At 34.7% G+C, this 26,699-nt stretch overlaps 1 protein-coding gene across 1 annotated transcript in view; it reads left to right on the top strand.

The window, feature by feature from the left end:
- The window catches only part of CRPPA (CDP-L-ribitol pyrophosphorylase A), a 268,036-nt gene that overhangs the window by 72,977 nt on the left and 168,360 nt on the right, over positions 1–26,699 (top strand). The window contains 2 exon segments of the mRNA XM_054692405.1: positions 11,194–11,298; positions 21,859–21,904. Of these exon segments, the coding sequence (XP_054548380.1) occupies positions 11,194–11,298; positions 21,859–21,904 (151 nt within the window).

Genomic DNA, 26,699 nt, shown 5'->3' with positions numbered 1-26,699 from the left:
ATAAATCCTATATAACATGTCTACTAAATCTATTTTGGGAAAACATCTTAATTCTTTCTTTATTGAACATAGAGAAGAGAGTAAAACTTTTGAGTGAAGTTCTTTGTTTTTAAGTTATCAGAATGTTCTTGAAGGTAAGCAGAAATGGCTAAAAATGCAGTTTAGAATAAATAACATTTTCCATTTTGCTTTTCATTTGTAATTATCTGGATTCAATATGAAACATCTTCTAAAAAGATTTAATGATAGATACATATAGTTTTTGCCTCTAAATTCATAATAGGTTTTATTTGGGTAGGGCTGGCAAAATGTGATTAAACTGTTAATTTATTTTCAACCAACACACATCTTTGAAAGCTCTTTGTGAAAGTAATTTCTTTGTAAACTCATTAAAGATTTGTATGTAGCATAATCTATTCATTAGCCAGGTCATTTGTACTTTGTTTCCTGAAAAATGAAGTTTTCATATGTATTAACAGTCTTATATGGGCTTAGTCTAAGATGATCTATTTACTTATAATATGATCTGATATATTACAAGAACAAAGCTTCTTGGATAACTGTCTCTCATGCAATTCTAAAATACATTGCATAAGTCAAACAATGTAAATGTATGCAAAATGCCTCAAGTTTGATTTTTCAGATGATAAATGGAATGCAGGTGTTCATTGTTTACTTAATTGTAAGATAGCTTATTTTGTATCTACTTGAAACATTCTGAGTATGGATCTATAACTGCAGAGTGAGAAACCTGTGCGTGCATGCCTTTGATTTTGTTTTTCTCTAATGTATATATTGTTCTTTGTTGGGCAAACTTCCCAGGCTGCCTTGCAGAAATAATACTGTGAATGAAGTTAAGATTGAAAGAATATGTAATCAGATTATTTGTAGCCATGGACCATTACATGATTACCATAAAACACTGGTTCCCAACTCCTTTTTGTTATAAAAGTTCTGAGACTTGTGGAATCCATTCCCAGAAAAATAATCGCATTATACATAAAATATTTATTTAGAGGTTTTTCAATCCCTCTGGGTCTTATTCATTTACTTCATGTTAACAACTCTTCTATATTTCAGACATTGTTTATGGGAATATAAATTGAAACCACCTTTATGGAAGACAGTTTGGAATATTTCTCTAATTAGGATGCACATACTTCTGTTTTTGCATAAAGATAAGCAACTGAACATTTATCTAATTCTCACTACTCAAACCTCATTAAAGCTACTAGGAAGGGATTAAATGCAACATATACCCTTAAGAGTAAAAAGAATAGTATCAGTGGCAAGTCAAACATTCAAATAGCTGGAAAGCAGATGATGAGTGGTAAGTGACTTAATAAATTTGAGAAGGCTGAATTATGGGTGAATTGTAGGGAAAGCTAAGAATTAAAGTTGTCTTCTTTAGATTTTCCCAAAGTCTAGGACCTGAGAGTGCTAGGTACCTCTGGAATTGAGAGGAGGGGGCAAATAAGGAGGGTTTGCTGAAGAATATTTAAGAAGCAGTTCCATCTCTAAATCACCTCCCCTACTATGACATTTCCCTGCCCCTGCCCCATAGAGGCAGGTAGAACTGAAGTAGTGTTCCCTGGTTGGGAAAAACAGTGGGTGCAGTGAAGAACCTGACTACCTTACTAAAAAAAAATAGTGACTTAACAAACCTTGTGTGTACTAACTGCCAAGTGAGGAAGCCCCCGTTTTCCACTCAGCAGCCAGTATCCTGGTAGGTTGGCTTTCTTCCTGGCTGGGGGATAGGAAGAGCTTTGTTTGGGGTATCTGTCTAGTCTCAGAAAAAGTCCTAAAAAATGCAAACTTTCAAGATTCCCTAGTTAACAAACCCTCATCCCTCTAACTGAAGCTCAGCATTCACAAATCCCACCCCTGCACTTATTGCTTAATGGCATTTTAATCTTCTGTTCTTAAATGTAAACTGACTACAAGTGTGACCATTCTATCTTAAGAATCTACTTATTATGGAAAGATAGAGCCCCAAACAGAAGAGTAATTATTGAGGAAGCAGCCCTTAGGAGGGAAAGAAAACTTTAAAAAAGTTAATAATGCCATTAGAAGTAAAAAAGTACTGTAATGAAACAAAATCTGAATGCTAGAGAATGTTAAGAGAAAAAAAAAAAAGAATAGGGATTAAAAATAAATGAAAGGAATTCTCCAAAGGACAAAAGATGAGCTATAGGAAAGAAAAGAAAAAATCCAATCAGAGAGAGCCATATTTAGTAACATTTTTTTTTTCCAAAGGAAAAAGTAGAGGGAAGGGAATAATTAAAAAAAAAATTAACAAGAAGTATTTCAAAATTTTATTTTTCCTTTCTCAGAAAGCTGTTAGGGGCATTTGTTCCACAAAAATGAGGGAATCAATCAAGAAAGATTATATGAGGTCCATGAGATAGGAGATTCATGATGTAGAGAGATGAAGGGTATTCCCCAGATGATGACTGCAGGAGATTTAAGAAGTGAGAAAGGTCAGAATAACTAAAAGGTGACATTTTCAGCAATATAAAATTGAAATGTCTTATATTGAAAATAGATCTAGACGAAGAGCTGTGCTGTTGAATGAGTCATAAGTATATAGAAAACTAAACATACAACAAAAGACAGATTTTAATTCCTGAGAAAACAAAGACTTGAGCAGGAAAGGATTATAGTAATATGTGACATAGCTAGGAGTAGTGTTTACATTGTCAGTGCTGTCAACACTCAGTGTCGATCGAACCTAAATGACAATACTGAAGGGTTAGGGAATAGAGAAGTGTTAGTTATATTCCACTGAGGTTGGGAGGAGAATGGAAGGTTCTTTCATAGATGGTGGGCAACTCAGAAAATCAAGAAGCAGCATCATAAGTATGTTATTGAGAGATTAAATGATGTGAGGATAGGTAATAAATAATGGTAGGTGATAGGTAAATTGTTTGATTCTTATTCTTTAGTCCTATTGTACAGTATTCTGCTTTCTCACCTTTGCCACAGCCTCCTGGTGAGTGAAGTAGATTTCCCTGCTCATTGATTTGGGATTTGGCCTCCTAACTTGCTTTGAGATTTTAGCAGTTGTGATTTTGATGTGCAAGTGCTGTTGGTTTTATCCTCTTGTGCTTCTACTACTGCCATAGGAAGACATACTCACCTTGCTGCCTTTCCAATTGGGCTGTAGAGTGTGAGTTCCTACAGTCTTCATTTTGAACAGTCGTCAGACATCCTATGTGAGGGAGAAATGATATTATTGCTAAGTGCCACTGAGGGTGTGTGGATTTGGTATGCAGAAATATTTGACTGTTATATATAGATACAAATAATTAAACAGTCCACTAAAAGAAAGAAAGTTACTTTTAAGGAAGACTTAATGGGCTAAAGAGGATGAGGGTAAACTTTTTCATAATGCATTTTGAAAGGATATTTTGTTGTTTAAACTGTATTTGTATATATACATAAAAATATGAATTAAAAATAAGAATACAAGAAAGCAGGTTTTGTGATTTATAGTTGGGTTTTATATAAGGAGAACTAGTGGATAAATTAGAGGTCAAGGTACTTGGGCTGTTGATAATAAAGTTCTTCATACTTTCAATCAGAGTCTCCTGGGAGATCAGGGCAGCTTAAGAAAATAAAGGTTTTCTAAACAAGAGCAAATGCAGGTTTCACAGGGTTGAAAGCCTCAGTGAGGTAGAAGGGGAGATTTAATGTGAGAGTAACAGAGATGATTGATAAAATTTCTTGTTAGAGCCTGAGTTGTAGAAATGCAAAATTGAAGCAGAGGCACAGATAGAGGTGAAGTTTCTAGGTTTTGATTCTTTATCTTCAAGTAAAGACAAAGAAAGTTCAGGGAAACTGTTAGAGTATTTGAGAACTTGTGCCCTTGACCTTGAATTCAGCCAGGATCATGCCAGTAGTTGTAGCAAAGGGGAAAACTGACCTGTGTGCTTAAAATTGGAGACTCCCAGAACTAGTGAGAGATGATAGTTTTATGAAGGTTGGAGAATTTTGTGAGGTGGGATAAATTTTGGAAGGGCACAGATGGTTTTGTATAGAAAAAGAACAATGAGATTCTGCAATGTTAACCCTGCCTTCTTGCCCTGTAGTAAGCGGTGATGGGAAAAGGAGTAGATAACCAGTCAGGAATAATGGTAGACAACAATTACTATTCCTTTAAATAAATCTAGGAGGTGACGAACATTCTGGGTAATGAGTTTGAGTTTACTGTTGCATAAGAGAGAAGATCGTGCACTAGAAAGGATGAGCGAGGTTAGCTACAGGGTGATGCCCATGGGTTGAATAGTATGGGGTGTGTGGTATCTATTGTATTTACTTTAACATTGAACAGTTACAACCTTACTGCTGCAAAGAAAGAAAAAAAAAACAGAAAAGCATCATATACACAATAAGACATCATTTGTGTGTAATTTATAGAACTTTTTTCAAAATGGGTAGAGAATTTTCTTCATTCTAATTGTCACAATTGTGAGATATTAGTTATACATTAAACCCATTTTTTCCATTTTAGTCTTTATTCTTCCAATTTCACTGCTAATTTTTCTCTCATTTCATTAAATGGAAACTTGGTGTTCAGAGAAAGTAAAAGGAAAGATGTTAAACCTCATAATAACTATACCCAATATTCCTATGGAGAAAATAAAACTCTACAGTCCTCTCATTGAATAGTACTGAGTAGCTTCTCGCTACTTTTTAAGCCCCATTTGGTATGGTTAAATATTTAAAGTAACCAGTATTTACCTAGACTTTATCAAAGAAGAGCCTTAAAGTATATTTCATACTCTTCATATAACTATTATGTTCTTTTAAGTAACTCTTATTTTCCATTTCTGAAAATGAAAAAAAAATGAGGAATAGATTAATTAACTTATCCACAGTAAACTCAACACCATCAATCAACTGTATAATATTGACATTGGTCAACTACTTCATGCAGCAATACCAGAATGCACATTTCTTTGAGGTTACATGAGACATTTATGAAAACAGATCACATTCTGGGCCATAAAACATACCTAAACAAATTTAAAGCAATAGAAATCATATAACTTTTTCTATCAGAGCACAATTAAACTAGAGATCAGTAACAAAAAGATAGATGGAAAATCCTGAAATGCTTGGAGATTAAACAATATCCTTCTTAATAACACAGCCATCACATAATCTCAAGAAAAAATAAACATTTTGAGCTAAATACAAAAGAAAATACTATTGATTAAAATTTGGTGATTCAACAAAGCCGTGCTTGAAGGGAAATATGTAGCATTGAATATATTTACATTAGAAAAGAAGAAAGATCTAGTGATTAAACTTTTATGTGGGGAGATTAGAAAAAGAGAAAAAGATCATAAAATTTATAATCCATGCTAAGAAAAAAGGAGAGAAGGTACAAATTTCCTACATTAGAAATGAAATAGGAGATATCTTTATAGATTTCGTGAACATAAAAGGACAATTGAGAAGTATTGTGAACAACCTTATGTCCACAAATTTGATGATTTAGTGAAATGTATTGCTTCCTTGAGAAACAGAATCAGCCAGAATTCATACAAGTAGGCAATCTGAATAGACCAATATAAAATAAATCGAATAATTAGTTAACTTTCCAAAATGGAAAGCAATGAACACCTATGGGTTCAGTCATGAATTCTAATAAGCATTTAGGTAAGAAATTATGCCAAGTTGCTAATCTTTTTCAGAAAATGGAACCAGAGGAAGAACTTCCTCATTCTATGAGGCTATCATTTTGCAAATACCAAAACCAGTAAAGACATTTTCAGTTTTAAAACAAAAAACTGCATGCTGATTATTTCTTATGAACATACATGCAAATATCCTCCAAATATTAACAAACACAATCCAATAATATATACAAAGAATTCAAGACTAAAAATTAAGTTGGATTTATTCCCGACTTTTAGTCTACTTAAAATTAAGAAACCAAATTTTTATAATACATCAACAAACAGAAGAAAAAAATCAAACGATCATTTCGTTAGATGATATATTTTGACAAAATATATCACTGTTCATGATAAAAAATCCTAGCAAACTAGGATTAATCAGAACTTGCTTGAAAATGGGTGGGAGTGCATGGGGGTGGAGTCGGGGTGTGTGGGCAGAAAGATCACAAGAAAGGGACTATGGTGATGGACTAGGATGCTTTGGTGGTGGGAGAATTACAGTGACCATACCTGAGGGAGAAATTACTGTTACAAAATTAACAATGATTTAAAAAAGAATACTTCATCATAATAATAGCTACCAAAACCTACAGTGCACATCACACTTTATGGTGAAATCAGGAACATCGCAACTATGACCCCTCTAGCCATTCTTTTTCACTATCACTCTGGAATTTCTAGCTAATGACTAGCACAGGTAAGTACTCTGGGAAAGACATAATAAAACTGTCTGCCTTTGCTGATGACATGATTATCTCCATAGAAAATTGACATTAGTCAACAAAAAACACCTGGAATAATAAGTGATTGTTGAAAGTGCATGGATACAAGATCAATATACTGAAGTTCATTGTTTCCCTGTATACCAGCAACAGTGAATAGAATTTGAAATTTGAAACATAATACAATTTATATTAGCACCAGCCCCCTCCTTTACACTGTTCACAAAAATGAACTCAAAATGTACCATAGACATAAGTGTAAAAACAAAACTTTCATCAAACTCCTAGACTATAGCAAAGAAACCTAGCTAATGAGTGTAGAGGACTGACTTTTCAGATACAATAAAGGTATTACATATGAAAGAAATAATTGATAAATTTGACTTAATTTTTTTTCTCTGCAAAAGTCTTTGAGAAGACAAGTCAAACTTGACAGGCTATCTTTGTAAAAAACATCTGATAAAGTACTATTACCCCAAATATACAAAGGACTCACTACCAGAAAATGAATAACTCAAAGACCAAATATCTTTTTTTTTTTTTAGATTTATTTATTTATACAAGAACCAGGGTACAGGCCAGATATGCAGGAGGGTGATGAGAGGATTCACCAGAGACAGAGCAGGGAACAGAACAGGCAGACTGACGAAACCACACTGCTGAGGGGAGCAGCAGGCGAGACAGGAGAGGTCTGCTGCACCATGTGGGATTCTCAACGGCTAGCAGGGATCGAACCCATGCTGCAGAGGCTGCAGACAGCTTCACAGTGCAGCACTCAATTGCCTGCACCATCAGGGAGGCCCAGGCAAAATATCTTATAAGACAAATCAACAAAGATATACAGATGCCAACTAAGCATATGAAAAGATGGTTAACATCATTTATTATTAGAAAAATGCAAATTAAAGTGAGATACTACTCCACACCTATTCAAATGGTCAAAATTCAAGACACAACACCAAATGCTGGTAAGAGTGTGGAACAACTGGAACTCTTATCCATTGTTGTTGGGAATGCAGAATGGTACATCCACAGGAAGATAGTTTAGCAGTTTCTTATAAAACTAAACATTATTACCACATGCTTCAGCAGTCATGTTGCTTAGCATTTACCCAAATTAATTGAAAAGTTATGTCCACACAAAAATCTACATGTGAATATTTATACCAGCTTTATTTATAATTGCCCAAACTTGGAAGCAATCAAATGTCCTCAATAGATGATTGCTTACATAAACTCTGGTACATTCAGACAATGGAATATTAATTCAGTATTAGAAAGAAATGATTTATTAGTCCATGAAAAGACTATGATTCTAACTATATGACATCCTGGAAAAGGCAAAACTATGGAGAAAGTAAAAAGTTTGGAGGTTGACAGAGTTTGGGGGTGGAGAGGAGGGATGAATAGGAAGAGCACAGAATTGGTGAGGCAGCAAAAATACTCTGTATGATGGACACATGCTATTATTATATATTTGAGGTAACTCATAGCATGTGGAACAGCAGGAGTGAACCCTAATGTAAATTTTGGATTCTGGGTGATAATGTTAAATCTGGTGCAAGATTTTGATAGTGGGAAAGGTTGTGCATGTGTGAGTATAGGAAGTATTTGCGAAATAAATATCTGTATATTCTGCTCAGTTTTTCAGTAAACCCGAACTTGTCTAAAAATATCTAATAAAAATACTCAGAATAAAAAAAAAGAGTGCATAGGAACTAAACTTTTGTTTAGACCTTGAGTGTTTCTAGAACTCTGTAGTCTGCTCTCAAACTTCATTGATCAATAGCTTTTCTGGGAGTACAAGTTTATGTTGATAATCATTACCTTAAAAAGTATGAAGAATTGTTCTATTGCTTTTCTGATTCTCACTGTTGCTATTAAGAAGTTCCAACCACTTTGAATTCCTGCTACTTTATAAGAGACTTTTGTTGTTGCTGTTAATTGTCTTTGGTGTATTTTCATCTATTAGCTTTTATATTCCCTAAGTCCTTTTAATTTGGAAATTCATGTTCTTCATTATTGCAATTAAAAAATTATTTGGTACTCTGTCTTGTTCTTCATCCTAATTTTCTCTCTACCCCTCTCCCTTCTCAATATATTGGACTTTGTGGTCAAGTCATCTAATTATCTTACTTTTTCTCTTGGATTTCTCCTATTTAATTCTTTACCTTTCTGGGATTATTAAGTATATATATATTTAATGTCATAGTTTCTGTTTCTTCCAAAATACTTTATGACCTTAGCTTTCATGTTGGAGTCTTTCCTTGGGTTTCACTTAAATCTGTGGTTCTGCTCATTTATGTGTTGAAGGCTGATTTGATTTGGTAGGTTTTCTTGAGTCTGAGCTTCACATGACTGCACTAGACTGTGTACTTGGGGACCTCTGAAACAGTGTCCTCAGGACTTCTGCCTGGGGTGAATGTTATATGACACTGTTTTGGCAACAAGTTTAGAGAATTAGTTTGTATCTCTCCTGATCAGTAATAGCACTATACACCCATGCTATATAGTAACTGTTGACAATTTGTGCAGTTACACTTTCATTATTAACCTTCTTTGACTACTAGAACCTTGCTGCTCATTTTTCTGTTTGTTATATGTGTTCTTTGTTCTTTTTCTGACTGATTCTGGATTTGGTTAGCACTTTTTTTAATCACCACAATTTAGCTCATACTTTTGTTCATTGATTGTATCAAATTATAAAATACATTTAATCACTCATCTTAAAATGTTTTCACTTCATGAACAGCCTGTCATAGGTTGCTGAGGAAGAATTTGCAAATGGATATAAATTCCTATTGTGTCTGTGGCTTGGAAAGAGTTTATGTTCTCCAAGTTGCCTCCAGTCAGTCTTCAGCAATCTGTTGGTATTTTTAGCTGTTATCTTCTTAACCTTTCTGTATCCAGTGTCTGTTTCTTTTGTATTCTGCCAGATGAACTGGTGTTAGCATCCCGTTGAAAGTAGCATTAGTTTTAATGCTATTTTATATGACCATCACTTTTTCCAGTTTTCCATATCCCAGATAAAAGTAGAAATTCATCATTAATGTTTTTTAGAAACAAAATCAGAATTTAATCTTTCATTAAACATGTATTTTTGAACTAGAAAGGTTTTATTGCAAAAAATATTAAACTACCATAAAAGTTATGTTAGATTATACAATGAATAACATTTTTTTTACAATGAACGATTACTCTTTCTGTCAAGATTGCTCATCCTCTATTTTCTGTATACATTTCTTATGTCTGAGCCTTTATTTGCCATGTTTCTCATTGACCTTGGTGATTGCAGTACTGAAGAATTCAAACAATTTGGTTTAGACTATTGCCTTCTCAGTTTATACACTGAGTGGTAGGCATATAATTCTCACCCAAACACCCGAGATAAAGAGAAAATTGCTGTTCTCAGTACATACTGTATGAACACTTCTAAAGTTGCCCAGGGATGGTAGATATATTGCCTCTGCAAAGAATTGGGAAAAGAGTAATTACTAGTCATCTTTGGGATTTAATTATGAATTATAGAGAATTCTGTTCACTGTACATGTATTTCACTCACATAATACTAGACAAGACATTGTGGACATTGCTAGAAATACAAAAGGAGATTTAACAAGAACTATCTTATTTGACTATAACTGCTCTTAGTGACACTATTATAAAAAAGAAAATACATAGGAAACATATAGTTTAACAGAACAGAATATAGATTAGGACTGCTCTGGTAAGTTTGAGACTGTGTATTTGATGGCTTTGTTTTCATGGCCATTAATTTCACAAAATATAACATTTATATTTTATAGCTTCTGGTACAATAAAACAGCACTGGCCAAGGGTGCTATGTGCATATTCACGTTTACTTCTTTTTTTGCATGCTTTCTTACATAGATGTACTCTTCCCAAAATGCAAATCTGCCAGATGCCTTTTGCCTTAAATCTCTTCCTCTAGTTTTACTCCTTCTTTAAAGTGGAAGTGAGAGATCATTTCTTCTGGTAGACTTTGTCTGATGCCCTCCCACAGAATTAAGTATTTTGTTCCTCTTATTACTTAAAGGCCTTCTTCTGGTGCTGCATCTATGACATTCTGTTGCCAAATTATTCATTACAGAACTAGTCCCTTCTAGACTTGAGTTCTTTGAAGTCCCAGTATAAGTCTCATTTTCATATGTTGTTACTTAGTGGAGAGCTCGGACATTATAGGTACTTGGATTTTATTCAGCTAAATTATATTATGTTGATCATTTTGATGGTTCTGTATAATGATAAAAATGGTATTTATATTTTACCAGATCTCTGAGTGGCCTTTACATTTTTCTCACATTGAAAGGCTGAACTGTTTCTATGTTCAGAATAAAAAAATATAAACCTTTGAAAAAGGACATACTGGTATTTTAAATATTAAAAACTGTGACCTGAAAATATTTTGATATAGACAGAGAATTTGGGATTTATTGCCATACTTATTTATTAAATCAAGTTTTTCTATGGTAATCTTTAGCCATTCCTTCAGGCATTTTAGAAATACTTTTTGAAAGGTAGCTTTGAGCAACGAAAAGAAAGTATTAACCTGACACCTGAAACTATTGAGGAAGTTCAAAACTGATGTTTGCAACATTTCTACCTTATATTTGTTTTGCTTGGGTTTTAGGGCACTGGACAATCATTTATAACCTCATTAATCAGTAGGCAATTTCTTTTGTATATGTAATTGACTATGAAATGAAAGATTTAGTTTTATTTAAAATTAAATTTTAGTCTGTTATTTTTTCTCCCCTACCCAGTGCAGTGACTATGACTTGGAATTTGGAACTGAGTGTTTGCAACTGGCCCTAAAATACTGTCACACTAAAGCCAAACTTGTGGAAGGATCACCAGACCTGTGGAAGGTAAGGGAGTTGGTATTTGGCTCTAGTCTTTTCTGTTTTTGTCATTCCTAGGGACATTCTGTAAATAGAAATATTTTGCATATTCTTAAGAAGATGGAAAAGTAATCTATAAATAATTGTTTTCATATGAAACAATATGTCCAGGAGAAAGGTAGGGGTGTATGTGTGGGCGTGTGAGTGTGTCTGCATGCATTAAAAGTGTTGAGTCTCACTGCATTTTCTGAGTCTTCAGAAAATGATATTTGTATTCCCCAGTTTCATGAAAATTTTCTTTGAGATAATTTTTCTATATAAGCTTCATGTTAGCTATAAGATTGTTCTATTTACATTTGCGGGGATTCTTTCTATATACTTACACTCTCTAAAAAGGATCCTTATACTTATCCTGATAGTAAACTGGATGGAAGATACATTCTGCTTCCCATAATAGCAACATTTCATTCTAGGCCTTGGAATGAATTTACCTGGCTTGAGTAATATCTGCCACAGTTCTGACCCATGGGTTAGGTGGCTGGGTAAGGTTTTCCCCATAAAGAATTGTTTTTCTGCGTCAAAAAAAGGCCCAAATCTTCTAGTGGCAATTTTTTTTTTTTTTTTTTTGAGGGAATGAAGTGGTTTTGGCATTATCATGGTACTGCTTACTGTTGAGACGTAGGATGTTTTGGAGTTTGATGCTCTCTTGTTTCATTAGGGAGAAATGTGTTGAACAGTATGCTACTTCATGATTTTGAAGTAAGTATTGCTGCTTTTGAGATAATGGATGTAATATTTTTAAAGCATCCACCTGAATCTGATTAGTAAAGATCCATCGTAATTACAAAATTACATGAATATAGAAACATATCTTCTCATTGATTGCAAAACAAAAAAGAAAGCCATGAGTTGATTAGGTATTTTTTAGAGCAATATGACGAGTCTTGCTACATGCCAAGATGTTCTCAGAATATACTTGCTGAATTTTAAGATTCCAGATATTGACATGCCTTGGATTATTGCCTGGTAGAGAAGAGTCATACCAAATTGCTCATTAATGGACATCCAAGTGTCACCAACCCAGAAAGAAAGCATTGTAATCATTTTGTTTATCATTTTCTATGTATGGCTCAGATGGTGTTACATAAAATAACTGTGGAGTTTTGGTAGTTAACCAATTGCATGTTTTGTTAAAGGTCCTTACTCAGATCTCACTAGACTTCCCTTTGATTATCTTCTAGACTTAATTTGAAGACTCAGTTAAAAATAAAAAATAAAACTCCGAGATGTTGTATTATTTCTCATATATCAGTGCTCTCTGGTGTCATTGTTACATCTTCAGATGTGTTATTATTTACATCTTGTGGATATTCTGAACCTTCAACCAAGTTATGAGAACACTGAATCCTAATCACTAGACCACCAGGGAGCATCATCCTTTGTTGAACTTGAAGAGCACCCTGACGTCTACAGATGAAAGAGAAGCTGCATATTGTTCTTTGAATTTTCCACTCCATCTTCATGAGTTCATTTCAGTGTTTTGTTCTGGGTTTTTTTTTTTTTTTTTTTTTTTTTGTAAAATTCTCATATTTCACTGCTTCCTTTAACAACACAGTGTTAGTTCTCAGATACTTCTTGGCATTCTGCTTCCCTTTAAAGTGAGACAAATGCCAGGGCACTGACACTGTGATTGGCCTTTCCAAAGTGCTTCTCTTTGTTCTCTTGGTGACTCACGTCAAACATTCATGCTATTGTAGTTTAAGCTGTGTACCTATCCTTGCTCTCTGCCAAAGGTATGCTCAAGTCCTAACCACTTGCACCTGTGAATGTCATCTTTTCATTATATGAAAAGACTTTGCAGACCTAATGAAGTTAAAAATGAGGTCTTATTAGCATAGGGTTGCCCCATATCATTATCTGAGAACTGAAGAGATATACAGATAAAAGGAAAATGCCAAAAAAGGGAAAATACCAATGACAATGCAGGCAGAATTGGGGTGAAGTTACTTACAAGCAAAGGAAAACCAAGATAGCTAGCAACCACAAGGAACTTCAGAAGAGGCTGGGAAGAATTCTTCCCTAAATGCTTCAGAGGGAGCTTGGTCTTGCCGACACCTGGATTTTAGACTTTTAGCCCCCAGGAGTGTGAAGCAGTAAATTTCTGTTGTGGTTTTTTTTTTTTTTTTTTTTTTTCACCCTCCTCACCCCTTTTTAATAGCCAAGTAGTGTTCCATTGTGTATGTATACCTCATTTTCTTGACATTCGCCCCTTGCATGATGTATGATGTGCAAATATCTCTTCCCATGTAGGGTGTCTTTTATTTCTAATGATAGTTTCTTTTGATGTGTAGTTTTTTCAACTTCAATGTAGTACCATTTTTTTTTTGTTTCAATTTCCACTACTTTGATGTCAAGTCCCCATCGACATCTTTAAATTTAATGTCTCAAATTGTCCTGCCAATGTTTTTTCCTTTGTATTTTATGGTCTGGAGACTTAGATTCAAGTCTTTAATCCATTTTCAATATTTTTTGTGTGTTTGGTATGAGATAGTGGTCTAACTTCATTCTTTTTTATATGGCTATCCAGTTTTCCCAGCACCATTTTTGAGAGGCTTTCATTTCTCCATTGTATTCTTTGGACTTCTTTGTCTTTATCTACTCTCCATATCAATGTGGGCTTATTAGTAGGCTCTTGATTCTATTCTGTTGATCTGTGTATCTACTTTTATTCTAATACCACCTACTTTGATTACTGAAGCTTTGTAATATACTTTGATGTCTGGGGTGTGATACTTCTGCTCTTATATTTTTTTGTGTGTCAGGATTGCTCTGGCTATTTGGAGTCTTTTATGGCTCCATATAAATTTAAGTCATTTTTGTTGCAATTTTTTGAATAATGCCATTGAAACTTTTTTTTTTTTTTAAAGATTTATTTATTTATTTATACAAGTGCTGGGTACAGTCAGAAGCGTGGGAGGGTGAGAGAATTTACCAGAGCCAGAGCGGGGAACAGAATAGGCAGACTGACGAAATACACTGCTGAGGGGAGCAGCGGGCGTGGCAGGAGAGGTCTGTCGCGCTAAGTGGGACCCTTGCCAGCGGCCGGGGATCTAACCGGCACTGCAGATGCTGTGGGCAGCTTTGCAGCCCAGTGCTCTACCGCTGCGCCACCTGGGGAGGCCCCCATTGAAACTTTGATGGGGAGTGCAATGATTTTATTACTTTAGGCAAGAGGGATATTTTAACAATATTAATTCTGATCCATGAGCATGAATATCATTTCATTTCCTTGTTTCATCTAATTCCTTTAGCAACATGCAGTAGTTTTCATTAAATAGGTCTTTCACCTCCTTCGTTAGGTTTATTCCTGGGTATTTATTTCATTTTGTTACTAAAGTAAATGGGATAGTTTCCTTGATTTCTTTCTCTCCTATCATAGTTCATTGTTTTCATATAAGAATGTGACTTTTTTTGTGTATTTATTGTGTAGCCTACTTTACTGATTTATTGTTCCTAATTTTTTAGTGGACTCTTTGGGGTTTTATTGTGTATATTTTCATGTCATCTGCAAATATTGAAAAAGTTGTGCTTTTCCAATTTGATTTCTTTGTATTGATATAACATTCCCTTGCCTAATTGCTCCAACTAAGACTTCCAATTCTTTGTTGAACAGTAGTGTTGAAAGTGAACATCGGTATCTTGTACGTGATCTTAGAGGAAAATATTGCAGTTTTCACCATTGAGTATGATGGTAGCTGTCTGTCACATATGGCCTTTATTACATTGAAGTATGTTCCTTCTATCCCCAATTTTTGAGAGTTTATATTGTAAATGGATTTTGAATCATATCAAATGGTTTCTCTTTATTGGCTTATAGGATCATATGATTTTTATCTTTACTTTTGTTGATAAGGTGAATGACATTGATTCATTTACAGATGTTGGCACAACTGTGTGTTCCTGTAGTAAGTCCCATTTGGTCAAGATATATTGTTTAATTTGGTTTGCTAAGATTTTGTTGAGGATTTTTATGTTAGTATTCATCAGGGATATTGGTCTGTTGTGTTATTTTTTGGAATGTCCTTGCCTGCATTTGTGTTGTCCTCATAAAATGTTTGTAAGTATTCCCTCTTCCTTAATTTTTTGAAACATTTTGAGAAGGGTGGTAATAGTTTATTTTATCTTTGCAGGTTTGGTAGAACTCATTGGTAAAACCATCTAGTCCTGGGTATTTGATTTTTTGAAAATGTGATCATTATTTAAATTTTCTTTGCTTGTAGTTGTAATTGTTCTGGTAAGTTTTTTAATGTCTTCCTGATTCAATCTTGGGAGGTCAGCTAAGAACTTGTCCATTTATTCTCGGTTATCCAATTCATTGGATAAGATATACATTCTTGGTGGTGCAAGGGGTAAGTCTCAGCACTATGAAGCTATCAGCAGCCACTGCAGCATGAGTTCAATCTCTAGCCAGGGATCTAACCCACGGGACAGGACATGCCTCTCCTATCTCTTTTGCTGCTCCCCTCAGCAGTGTATTTCAGTAGATCTACCTGTTCTGCTCTCCACTCTGTCTCTGGTGAATCCTCTCACCCCCTCCTCCCCACTGCTCCTCTGGCCTACAACCCAGCTCTAGTATGCATAAATAAACAAAATACATCTTTTAAAAAAGAAGTACATTGTAGTCCCATGTAATTCTCTTAATTCTGAATTGTCTGTTGCAATTTATCTTTCATTTATGAATCTGTTTATTAGCATTTCCTCTCTTTTTATCTGTTTGTCTATTTTCTTTTCAAAGAACTAGCTTTTGGGTTCATTGACCTCTTGGACGGTTTTTGATTTCTACTTTATTTTTGCTCTTGTATTATTTTCTTCCTTCTGATGTCTTTTGGTTTTGTTTGTTTTTCTTTTTCTAGTTCCTTAAGGTGCAGGGGTAGACTATTTGAGATCTTTCTTTCTTGAATAGGCTTTTGTTTCCATATTCTTGCCCTCTTAAGACTGCTTTTGCTCAACTCAGTAGGTTTTTGTAGCACAAATCTTCATCTTGGTTTATCTCCAGGTAATTTTTCATTTCCTCACACTCCCAGGAGTTTTTCAATAGTCTTTTATTTATTTTCACATAATTGAGGTTTTTCCCACTTTCTTTATGTGATTGCTTTCTAATTTGATACCATTTTGATCAGAGAAGATACTTGATGTGATTTCATTATTCATGAATTTATTCACAGTTGTTTTGTGATGCAACATGTGATCTATCCTGGAGAATGCCCCATGTGCACTTAAGAAGAATGTATACTTAACTTTCTTGGGGTGCAATGTCTAATGTATATTAAACCTATGTAGTCTGATTCCTCACTTAGACGATTACTTTTGATTTTCTTTGGTTGATTTTTCTGTTAATGAAAGTGGGATATTCAAGTCTCCAACTACTATTTTGTTGCTTCAAATGTCTGTTTTTATATTGTTAATAGTTGCGTTATATATTTTGATCATCCTTTGTGTGTTGCATATGTATTTGCGAGTGTTATGTCCTCCTGAGGTATTGTCCCCACAATCATCATATAGATTCAGTCTGTTTCTTTTCCTTTTGTAGCTGTATGTCTATTTTATTTGATATAAGTATGGCTTTGCCTGGATACAGACCCAACTCTACTTTCTGTATGCTGGAAGTGACCACCCGTAGGTAGTAGTGGTCCTAAGGAGTGGTCAAAGGGTAGTTCAGGCCATTGAATTATCTTTGTTCTTTTTACTGTGGACCCAGCCTAACTTGTGGGGTATACTCCAGATCCTCTGCACAAGTTTCCCAATAGCCAAACATGTGAGTACTACACCATTAAGCTCTCCCCTCTCCAGGGCTCCTTGCTGAGCTGCCAGCCCCATTCTTGAATCCTCTTTCCCAAACCACAGCATCCTACCTTTTCTTTCCACCTACATCCTGTCCTATGAAGTGTGATTGTCTGATGTCCAAGGGATGTTCTTCTATCACTTGAATCCACGGGACTCTCTGGGTGTAGTGTCCTTCTAAATATTAGATAATCTTGAGAACAAAAAAGGAGCCACTTCTTTCACCATCTTGATCTTTTTCCTATTTAATCTCTTTTGATGACATTGTATGACTTGTTTGTCTTTAATATAGGAGTCTAAGTTTTGTGCTCATTTTTTATATGAATAAAGAGTATTTAATTTGCTGTTCAGATAAAAGCAATGGGATGTATACTTTGAAATTAATGTTCTGATTCTATATTAATTCCAATGATGCTGCCATTTAAAAAAAATACAGATCTAAAATAAAATATTTATTACAATTCTTCTAAAACTGTTTGTGTACTCAGATATCTGGGCCAATTACCTGGAACATGGTTCAGAAATCTGAAGGAGTAATGACACATTTGGACATAATCAAGAAAACTTTCACTTCTGTACAACAAGGGAGTAAACAAAGGAGAGGTATTCAATATGGAGCAGAATTCTTTTTTTAATATTTATTTATTATATGCATACAAGAACTGGGGTACATGCCAGAGATGTGGAGGGTGAGAGGATTCACCAGAGACAGAATGGGGAGCAGAACAGGCAGTCTGACTGAAAACACTGCTGAGGGGAGCAGCGGGCACATCAGGAGAGGTCTGCTGTGCCATGTCGGTATCTCCCTGCCTGGCTGGGGATCAAACTCGTGTTGCAGAGGCTGCAATAACTTCACAGTGCTTAACCCCTTGTGCCACCAGGGAGGTCCAGAGCAGAATTCTTTCCCCTGCCTCTTAGAAGCCAGGAGTTTCATCCCTGTAATGATGTAAAGGGTGAGTACAAATTTCTCAGGACTTATGAAAGGTAGAGGACATATCTAGCAATTACCAAGAGCAGAAGGGCATACCATTTATTTCTGTGAATAGGCATTGGCTCTCATGCTTTCCCTGAGTGGCTATGCTTTGGCATGCCTTAGTGAGCATAGTCTTAAATGGATGAAATTTTGTCTAGTCTACACATCAGAATTTCACTTCCTTTAATTTGTATCATATTTTGTCCCAATATACTTAAATACTTTGTTGCTTACTACACTATACAGATCTAATTGAACAGACTTCTTGTTTCTAAATGTTAAAATCATTCACAAGGCATAATAAAAGATTTACAACCAGTTAGTGAAGAAATTCAACAATTATGTTACATTGTCTGAAAGTGGTTCTTTTGGAGGAGTGTCTAGTCTGCAGTGTTTGATTCATCACACTATTAGCGGAATGTCTGGCTTTTAAGAATTCCTTTTGATCGAAGCTATATATTTTTTTAAATCCAAGTAGTCTAGCGTCTTTGTTAAAAAGAAAAGAATCAAAATAGTCTCTTTTTAATATTAAAAATAAAACGTGGTGACATTTCTTTTTAGAGGTTTTCATCTAGTTATCCAATCTAATGAAAAAAATTTTCTAGATGGAAATATTTGATGAAATGAAGATGAAAATAATAAACTATTTCCCCACATCTACATTTACATCTATTAAACATTCTATTTTTTTTTGACCCAACATTGGTTTACAACACTGTGCTTGCTTTAGGAGAACAGGTTTATATCTCCTCAGATGTGTGTCACCACACTATAAACCACCATCAAAACAACCATAGTGCTTTACCATAGATCGTTGCACTCCCTTCCTCCACCTCAGTAGCCTCAATTCTGCAGTCATATTTCTAGGGATTTGTCTTGTTTTTCTTTATCCAAATAAGAGTGAAATCCTCCAGTATTTGTTTTTATCTATCTGACTAATTTCACTTAGCATAATAGCTTATAGTTCCATCCATTTTTTTGTCATAATGGCAAGAGTTTATCTTTTTTTTTTTAATTTTTTTTTACAGTGAGTAGTGTGTTCTATTGTGTATGTGTACCCCACCACATCTTTATAATCTGTTCCCCTATCATTGGGCACTTACGTTGTTCCCTTACCTTGGCTGTTGTCAGTGGTGCTACAGTGAACATAGGAGTGCATATATTCCTTTCATCTAGTATTTGCATTCTTTACTTAGATACTTGGGAGTAGAATTGATAGATCATATCATAGATGTATTTTTAGTATTTTGAGAAACCTTTATATTATTTTCCATGGGGGCTGGACCAGTATATAGTCCCACTAACAGTGTATGAGGTTTCCTTTTTCTCTACATCCTTGCCTACACACACACACACACACACACAATTATATTATATATATACATTATATAATCTATTCTCACAGGAGTAAGTTTGTATCTCATTCTAGTTTTGAATTGCATCATCCTGATAATAAGTGATGTTGAACATTTTTTTCACTTTTCATTATCCATCTATATGTCTTTTTTGTAGAAGTATCTTTTTTAACCTTTCTGCTTATTTTTGATTGGGTTCTTTGTACACTTTTTATTGAGTTCTATGACTTCTTTGTAGTGTTCGGATGTCAGCCCTTTGTCAGATGTGTGATATGTAAATATTTTCTCCCATTTCATTTAACATTTTATATCATCAGCATTTAAATGTTTCTGGCTTTCTTCTAATTATTGGAGTTCCTCTTTCATTCTCTTATGAGGTGAAAGATGGGAGAACGTTATAGTTTAACTTAAGGGGAGGGCCAACTAGACTTGGCTCTAAAGTCCTTTTCATTCATTATTTTGATTTTCTACCCAGAGCACTATGAAGTAGATATGATTGACTCCTCTAAAACTCGCCTATGATAGCTGAGAATCCTAACCTAAGAGTGAGGAGATGCTATCCTACTAGTTCTCAACTTGAGGTTTCTCTTCTATAGAATTTTTAAATTAAGCACTTAGATGAAATGTTGTACAGAAGCACAGTCAAATAAAATGGAGAAAAACTAAGCCACACTAGGGTTATTGGCAGATGTGAGGCTTGGAACCTCAGCTGTGCAGAGCTCCTCCACTGGTCTTTAGGTGGCCCCTGAGTCTTTAATTAGCACAACATGGAAAACCGGTACATCAGAGGATTAAAGCTCTCTTCCATTATTACAGGGCTGATTTTTTAAAAAAGGAATTATTTTCCATAATAACGTATTGTGCAAGGTCAAAAGAAAACTACAGATGTTGCTGACAGAAGAAAATCTATTTCAAAACTGATTATTAAACTGTTTTTAAAATTAAAAATAAGGAAAGGACAACCCATATTACCGTAAAGTTTGAAAGAAAAAGAATAGTTCATCAATTCAGAATTACAACATTTTCCAGTAGTATTCTCTTTGAACTGTTAGTTTTATTTAGAAAAAAAGACTCTTTTAAAATCCAATCCTTAACAAGTTTGTCAGAAATGCTCTGTAGTTTGCTTTATTCAATGTTTATTGAAGTGTTCTTGTGTTCAATAAGGTTTTATCTAGAAAATAAAAATAAAAAAAGAACAAAAAAGACAATCTGTGTATAGGATGTTTCCACAGCCTATAGGTCAAAGTAAACCAAAAGACTGGTGTTTCCTTCTGGCTTATGGAATTAATTACTCAATATTAGTTAATATTCTTAATATTAAAATAACTTTAGGTAATAAAAACACATACCTTACTTGTAAAACTTGACTCTAATGCAAAAACCTTAAGTCTTAAAACTATGCTAGAAAAAGCATTTAATGTTTGAGACTAATTTTTCTTTAACTCTATAAGCCCATCATTAAAATCTATTTGAAAATAAGAATATGTTTTCTTACAATTTTATTTTTAATTTAGAATACAGTTTTATCCCTCAAAACATCAAATAATAAAGAATTATGGTGACTAGACATCTTCCCTTATTTTCTGTTATAAGTTTACTGTATATAGTAAAAATTTTTATAAAACCAATTATTTTCTCATTAAATGGCAAATATTAATGAAACCTGACTTCAATATAAAGTTAACTTTGAACTTTCAAGATATAACTTTGGACTGTAAGGTATAATTTTGGAATAGGATTTACCTGCCAGGATAATATCATGGCAGGGAAATTTTTGGGGAGGTAGACTGAGTCACTTGGGGTGAACAGAGTCTCTGTATAAGTAAAGATAGGAGCTAATCTGGGGGGGAAAAGTCCCAAATTATAGTCGTGGAAAGGTACTAATTTGGTGAGTATTTCTTAAAGTGGGTTTTCATGATGGTACCTTGGCTCTCTCTATAAGAGCTATGTATTGTGTAAATCTTATACTCAGTTCAGAAGAAATTCCCTCTTAATGTGAAATGACCTTGTAGAATGACCTCATTTCAACTTAAAGTGCAGTTAGTGATTTTTGTTGTAAAAGTATTTCTACCTATTTCTCTTCCTTCATAAAATTTTTCTTTTAAATAATCATTCTAATACTTTAATTTGAACACTACCACAATTTCTTTGGTGTAATATTTATTATGTTAATATGATTTAGGTATCTACTGACACGTAGTATCTCAGTTTGTCCAAAGATTTAGAAGCAAATCTTTAGTCATTTATAGAAATTCAGTATCTTTTTCTGTGAGTCCTTGCTGTTGTTATAATTTAGAAATTGTCAGTATTATGTGTTTATAGTTTCTCTAAAACCAAGAATTTCCTTGGGGGCATACTTTATTGCTTTCACATTCTTTCCTGCTCTGTTAAGTCTAATGAGGTTTATCTGTCCTTTAGGTGACCTACAAACGAGATTTGTATGCAGCTGAATCGATTATTAAAGGTATGTTTGGCCTTGTGACTGTCTGTTCCTGTGTTTAAAAAATGTAAGCCAGTTCAGAGTTTCTCATGACATTCTAAGTCCCAGCAATCTCAGAATTATAAATGCCTGTAGGCCATGGAGGTCTGTGATTTGCTTTTTTTCTGAAAAATAATTACATTTTATTTTGTGTTTCCTGCTTGTGAAATATCACTTATTACAATTTATGTCACATTGGTTTTAGTTTTTATGAAGGAAATACTTTATTAATTTGGGAGAAGTAAAGGATATTGACACTAGAAATAAAATAGAAATAAAATGGATTTTAATGAATATATAAAGATACTATATTTATTTTTAGTGTTAAGAGGACTGTTCCTTTAACCCCCAACACTGTTAAATTAGTACATTAGAGAGTAGTTCCCATATGTAGAGGCAGGACCACAGGGCAGGTTTTCCTAATATCCAGCAGACCGGGTAAAAGAGGAGTCAGAGTCCTCAGTGGTTTTTTGCAAGTTTTTATTGGGATTTACCAGGTACACAGCAGGCGGGGGCACTGGGGGCCGGGAGGCTGGCAGGCCTCCCTTCCCCCAGCAAGTCTTTACTCTTTCTGGGTTCTCCAGCGTTCTCTCTGCTTCTCTGCTCTTGGCTTCTCTTTCAGCTTCTGCTGGCGTCCCCGTGATGCCGCCCTTAGAAGCCCAGTCTCAGCCCAGGTGAATCCCATCTACCTATGCCCACACCCTACTCCAGGTGCCCGCCATCAGGCATGCATTCAGGACCGCAAGGATCCATCATCTATCCTGATGGCGGGAGGGCAGAAAAGCCTGATGTTTTTCCTTACCCTACACCATATGAGTGAAATTTTTTTCCTAAGGAGTGGAGAAATTAGACTGGATGGTTATTTAATTCTTTTTATTTCTCACAAAGACTGCATTTTTTTCTCATTTTAGATATTACACGTGATAATCCCTTTCTTGTTTTTCATATCTATGATTCATAGATCCTGCTACACAGAAGTAGTTTATTTAATAATCAACACATTTATTAATGTGCATGATGTCGTACTAGGATTGTAATGTGGATGCACATGAGATATTCATTCTGTGTATTTGCAGCCTCTGTGATTTAAAGTAGAGCGTCTGAACCCCAGCACTATTGACATTTTCAACCTAGTGACTTTCGTAAGGGGACTATTCTGTGCACTGTAGGTGGTTTAGCAGTATATCAGGCCTCTACTTGCTTGTTCAAGACTAGCTCACCCTCCCTCCCCTCCCCCTGGAGTGACATCAAAGATGTCTCCTGACAGAACCACTGTTTTAAACATACAGTCCTAGCAAGAGCACAATCCTGAAGCAAGTGTGGTGTTTTACAATCTGTTAGTAACTGACTCCTTAGAAAATAGATGAAGAGTAGAACTGTGTGCTCAGGCTTTCATTGAGAAGTAAACTTCTAAATTCAGATGTTGATTGAAGTTGAAAGAAATGCTGAATCTGAATTTTGAATGGATCTAGTTTACTCTGAAATTTTGAGAAAACCAATTCAAAAATTAGTTCACATTCTAAAATTGAAATTGTTTCTCTGGTCATGATGTACTTTGTACTTTTAATTTACCCTCAAATTTTTTGTACTTCAAGAATATTGTATTTCAAGCCATTAATGTACTATAATTTGTGCATCTCTGTATCTGTATGTAGACAAATCATCTATAACTATAAATCAGAATGTTGAAGTGGATTCACATATAAGCCAGGCCATGTGTAAACATCACTCTGGAGAAGTTTGCTAAGCCATGATATGGTTGGTTACATTCTCAACACAAAGAAATACAAAGCTTGGTTTAGTTTCTTGTAAAGTCATCTCTGTTACCTAGTTAAAATGGAAATGATTTATTTTGTAAATAGTTGGTGAGTGGTTCAACTGAGGAGTCTGTACATTTCAATACTTTGCTTACATGTTTTGGATGCAGTTTTCTTATATAAAAACCTGATTTTTGGTGTAATTGTAGGGGCTGTTTTGAAAATTGCAGATACATTGTTTTTCTTATTCAGTAAGAGATGTTCTGATATGCTTTTTAGGTGCTATTTTATTTTTTAGGTGCTATAACTATCTTTTTTGTTGTATTTTTTTTAAAGTTTATTTATGCATGCAAGAGCTGGGGTACAGGCCAGAGGCATGGGGTGGAGGGTGAGAGGATTCACCAGAGAGAGAGTGGGGAACAGAACAGGAAGATTGACCAAAGTACACTGCTGAGGGGAGCAGCGGGTGAGTCAGGAGAGATCTGCTCACCACGTGGGTTGCTCTTTGGCTGACCAGGAATCGAACTTGTGCTGCAGTGGCTGCCGCAAACTGCATAGGTTGTGTCTTAACCCTTGCGCCACCAGGGAGGCCCCTGTTGTGTTATTTTTCATTTAACTTTAGTTTACAGCACTGTATTGGAGGTATGGCATTACACAGCCTGAGATACATGTCACTACACTGCACCTACCACCAAGGTACCCACAGTCTTCCACCAGAGTCCTTAAGATCCTATCCCTTTGTTTTCCATGGCCACCCTCTAGCTCTGGTAACCTCAGTTCCACAGTCTGATTTCTAGAGTTTGTTTTGTTTTAGTTTTCTCCTTTCCTTTGTTTTAGTATTCTGCCTTTTTTCTTAGGGAAAGGAATGTGTCTGACTGGATTGTAAACAACTGATTTAGATCAATCTCTGAAGCTTACTTCTGCTCTAGGGCTTGCATTTCTAATAAATCTGAGGTGATTCTGATGATTCTCATGTACATTGAGGACCACTGCTCTGGGGCTTTCCTACAGTACTGTGGGCCTCTTGGCCATCAGCATAGTGATTACCTGGGACCTTCAATGCAGAATGCAGTTTGTATTTAACAAAAACTGGCTGAGTAGCTTATAGTTTTAATTCCCCTGGGCTGCACTTCAGTCTTTCTATGGGTCATTTTCTATCTAAATAATAGCTTTATTGCATTAAGATCTTGAAATCTTACTGTGCTCTACTAGCTCCAAATGCGTGTTTACTAAACCGAGATTACTACCTGCCTGTTTGACTGACATGAATACTATTTTTGAGGTCTTGATAACAGAAATACCCTTGGACATAGGACAAAGAACTCCTAAATTGTTCAAAAATAAAATTACCAAATATATATATGGGAAGCCAACTATCTGAGCTATATATTCACTTGTTTGCCTACTAAATATCAGAAGTATTTTATTAGAATAATAGTGCCTAATAAAATTTATTTATTGAGTACTTAATTTGTGCTGGACATCATTTAAGGCATTTTATGTATATTGACTTTTGCTTTTCCAAGAATCAATGATATAAGTAGAGTTATTGATTTTATATTATTAAATATTCAGAGGTTCTAAGCAAATACTAATTTATGGATAGAAAATTTTTAACTGTAAACATTTTTAACTGTAAAACTACCTTAGGTAGTTTACTTCTTCATAGAATTATTTTCTTTTATCTTAAGCAGAAATTGTTCACATCCCTTACTCTGAAATATTTAGATTATATGTGTGATGGAATTTCAAATGCTTTGTATTTTCAGAAACTAATGTGGTATGTCATATATTATGCCCCATTACCAGTGGGATTTGAAACCTCAAGATGAAATGAAACTTGTAATATGTGACTATTTATTTGTGATGCAAGAGTAATGTTTATAGAGTTTCTAGCTAGCTCAAATTCAGAATTGATATGTTGCACTACATTTATATATGAATTTTTTTTTTTTTTGGTTTTAAGAACTTTTTGGATTTCATCTTTGCCCGTAGCTTGGTGTGACCTCTTTTAGATTGTGAATCAGTTGAGACGGAATAATACCTATTTTTATTTCTTTATCTTCTACTATTGAGCTGAACTGAATTGACTTATATGGTTAAAGGTTTTGCTACATTTTCTTCCTTAGAATCTGAGGGCCTTAATTTATGGAAATAGGTGAGCCTTGCCTCTCACCTTACCAATCTACCTGTTTGCACAATTGTATATTGGGCTCCATTTAATGTATTCCTATATCAAATGTCTTTATTATTTTCTTTTAAAATATGGACATATAATATTTGGATATTTCCACTTTTTTCAAGGCTTAAAACCAGGACTGGCAGCACATGACTCTCATGACAGACACTTTCTATCTATTATCCCATTTGCTCTTTACAATAAACCCAGATCTCACTTAGTCTGACTCTTCTAAATGTGGCCACTTTGTACTTCTGAGTCATGCAGCTATTCATGCTGACTCTGGAGTTGATACTGCACTTAATTTCTCTCTTTTGGAGGGCCTAGCACATGGTTTATCAAATTCAGCCTGCCTGAACTCATTCTATTAAGCTAAAACTGTAACTTCAGCTGACCTGATAAAGAAGGATCACACAATGGAGAATGAGATAGTACATCCCAGTACTGTGTTAAGGATACAGTATAGTCTCTAAAAAGTGTGGGAAAAATTGAAATGACATGTTTCTAGACATGCCCAGAGAATGAGTCAAAATAAAAATTAAAAATCCTAACAGTGGTTTTAAAGTGATGGTTAGGTACTCTTTCCTTTCCTTTTTAAATTCTGGTAGTTGGATGTTAGGGACCCTCAAGTATTTTTCTGAGATGGACCTTTTTGTTCATGCTGTGATAGGAGTGCTTAGTATTCTGTAAGTTTCCCTTCCTGAAACTTCTTTTTCATTTGAATACCAATTACTGCTGATCAACTAATTGCATTTTGATGTAACTATTTTCTTGTTTACTTTTTTTTTCAGACTCTATAAAACATTTTTTTTTTTTATGAATAGCTTGTCTTGCAAGAGCATTT

This window comes from Talpa occidentalis, unplaced genomic scaffold (genome assembly GCF_014898055.3).
Source record: "Talpa occidentalis isolate TD23 unplaced genomic scaffold, MPIMG_talOcc4v2.1, whole genome shotgun sequence".
Taxonomy (NCBI): domain Eukaryota; kingdom Metazoa; phylum Chordata; class Mammalia; order Eulipotyphla; family Talpidae; genus Talpa; species Talpa occidentalis.
The sequence above is the reverse complement of the archived record's forward strand: the minus strand, read 5'-3'. Positions and strand labels throughout refer to the sequence as shown.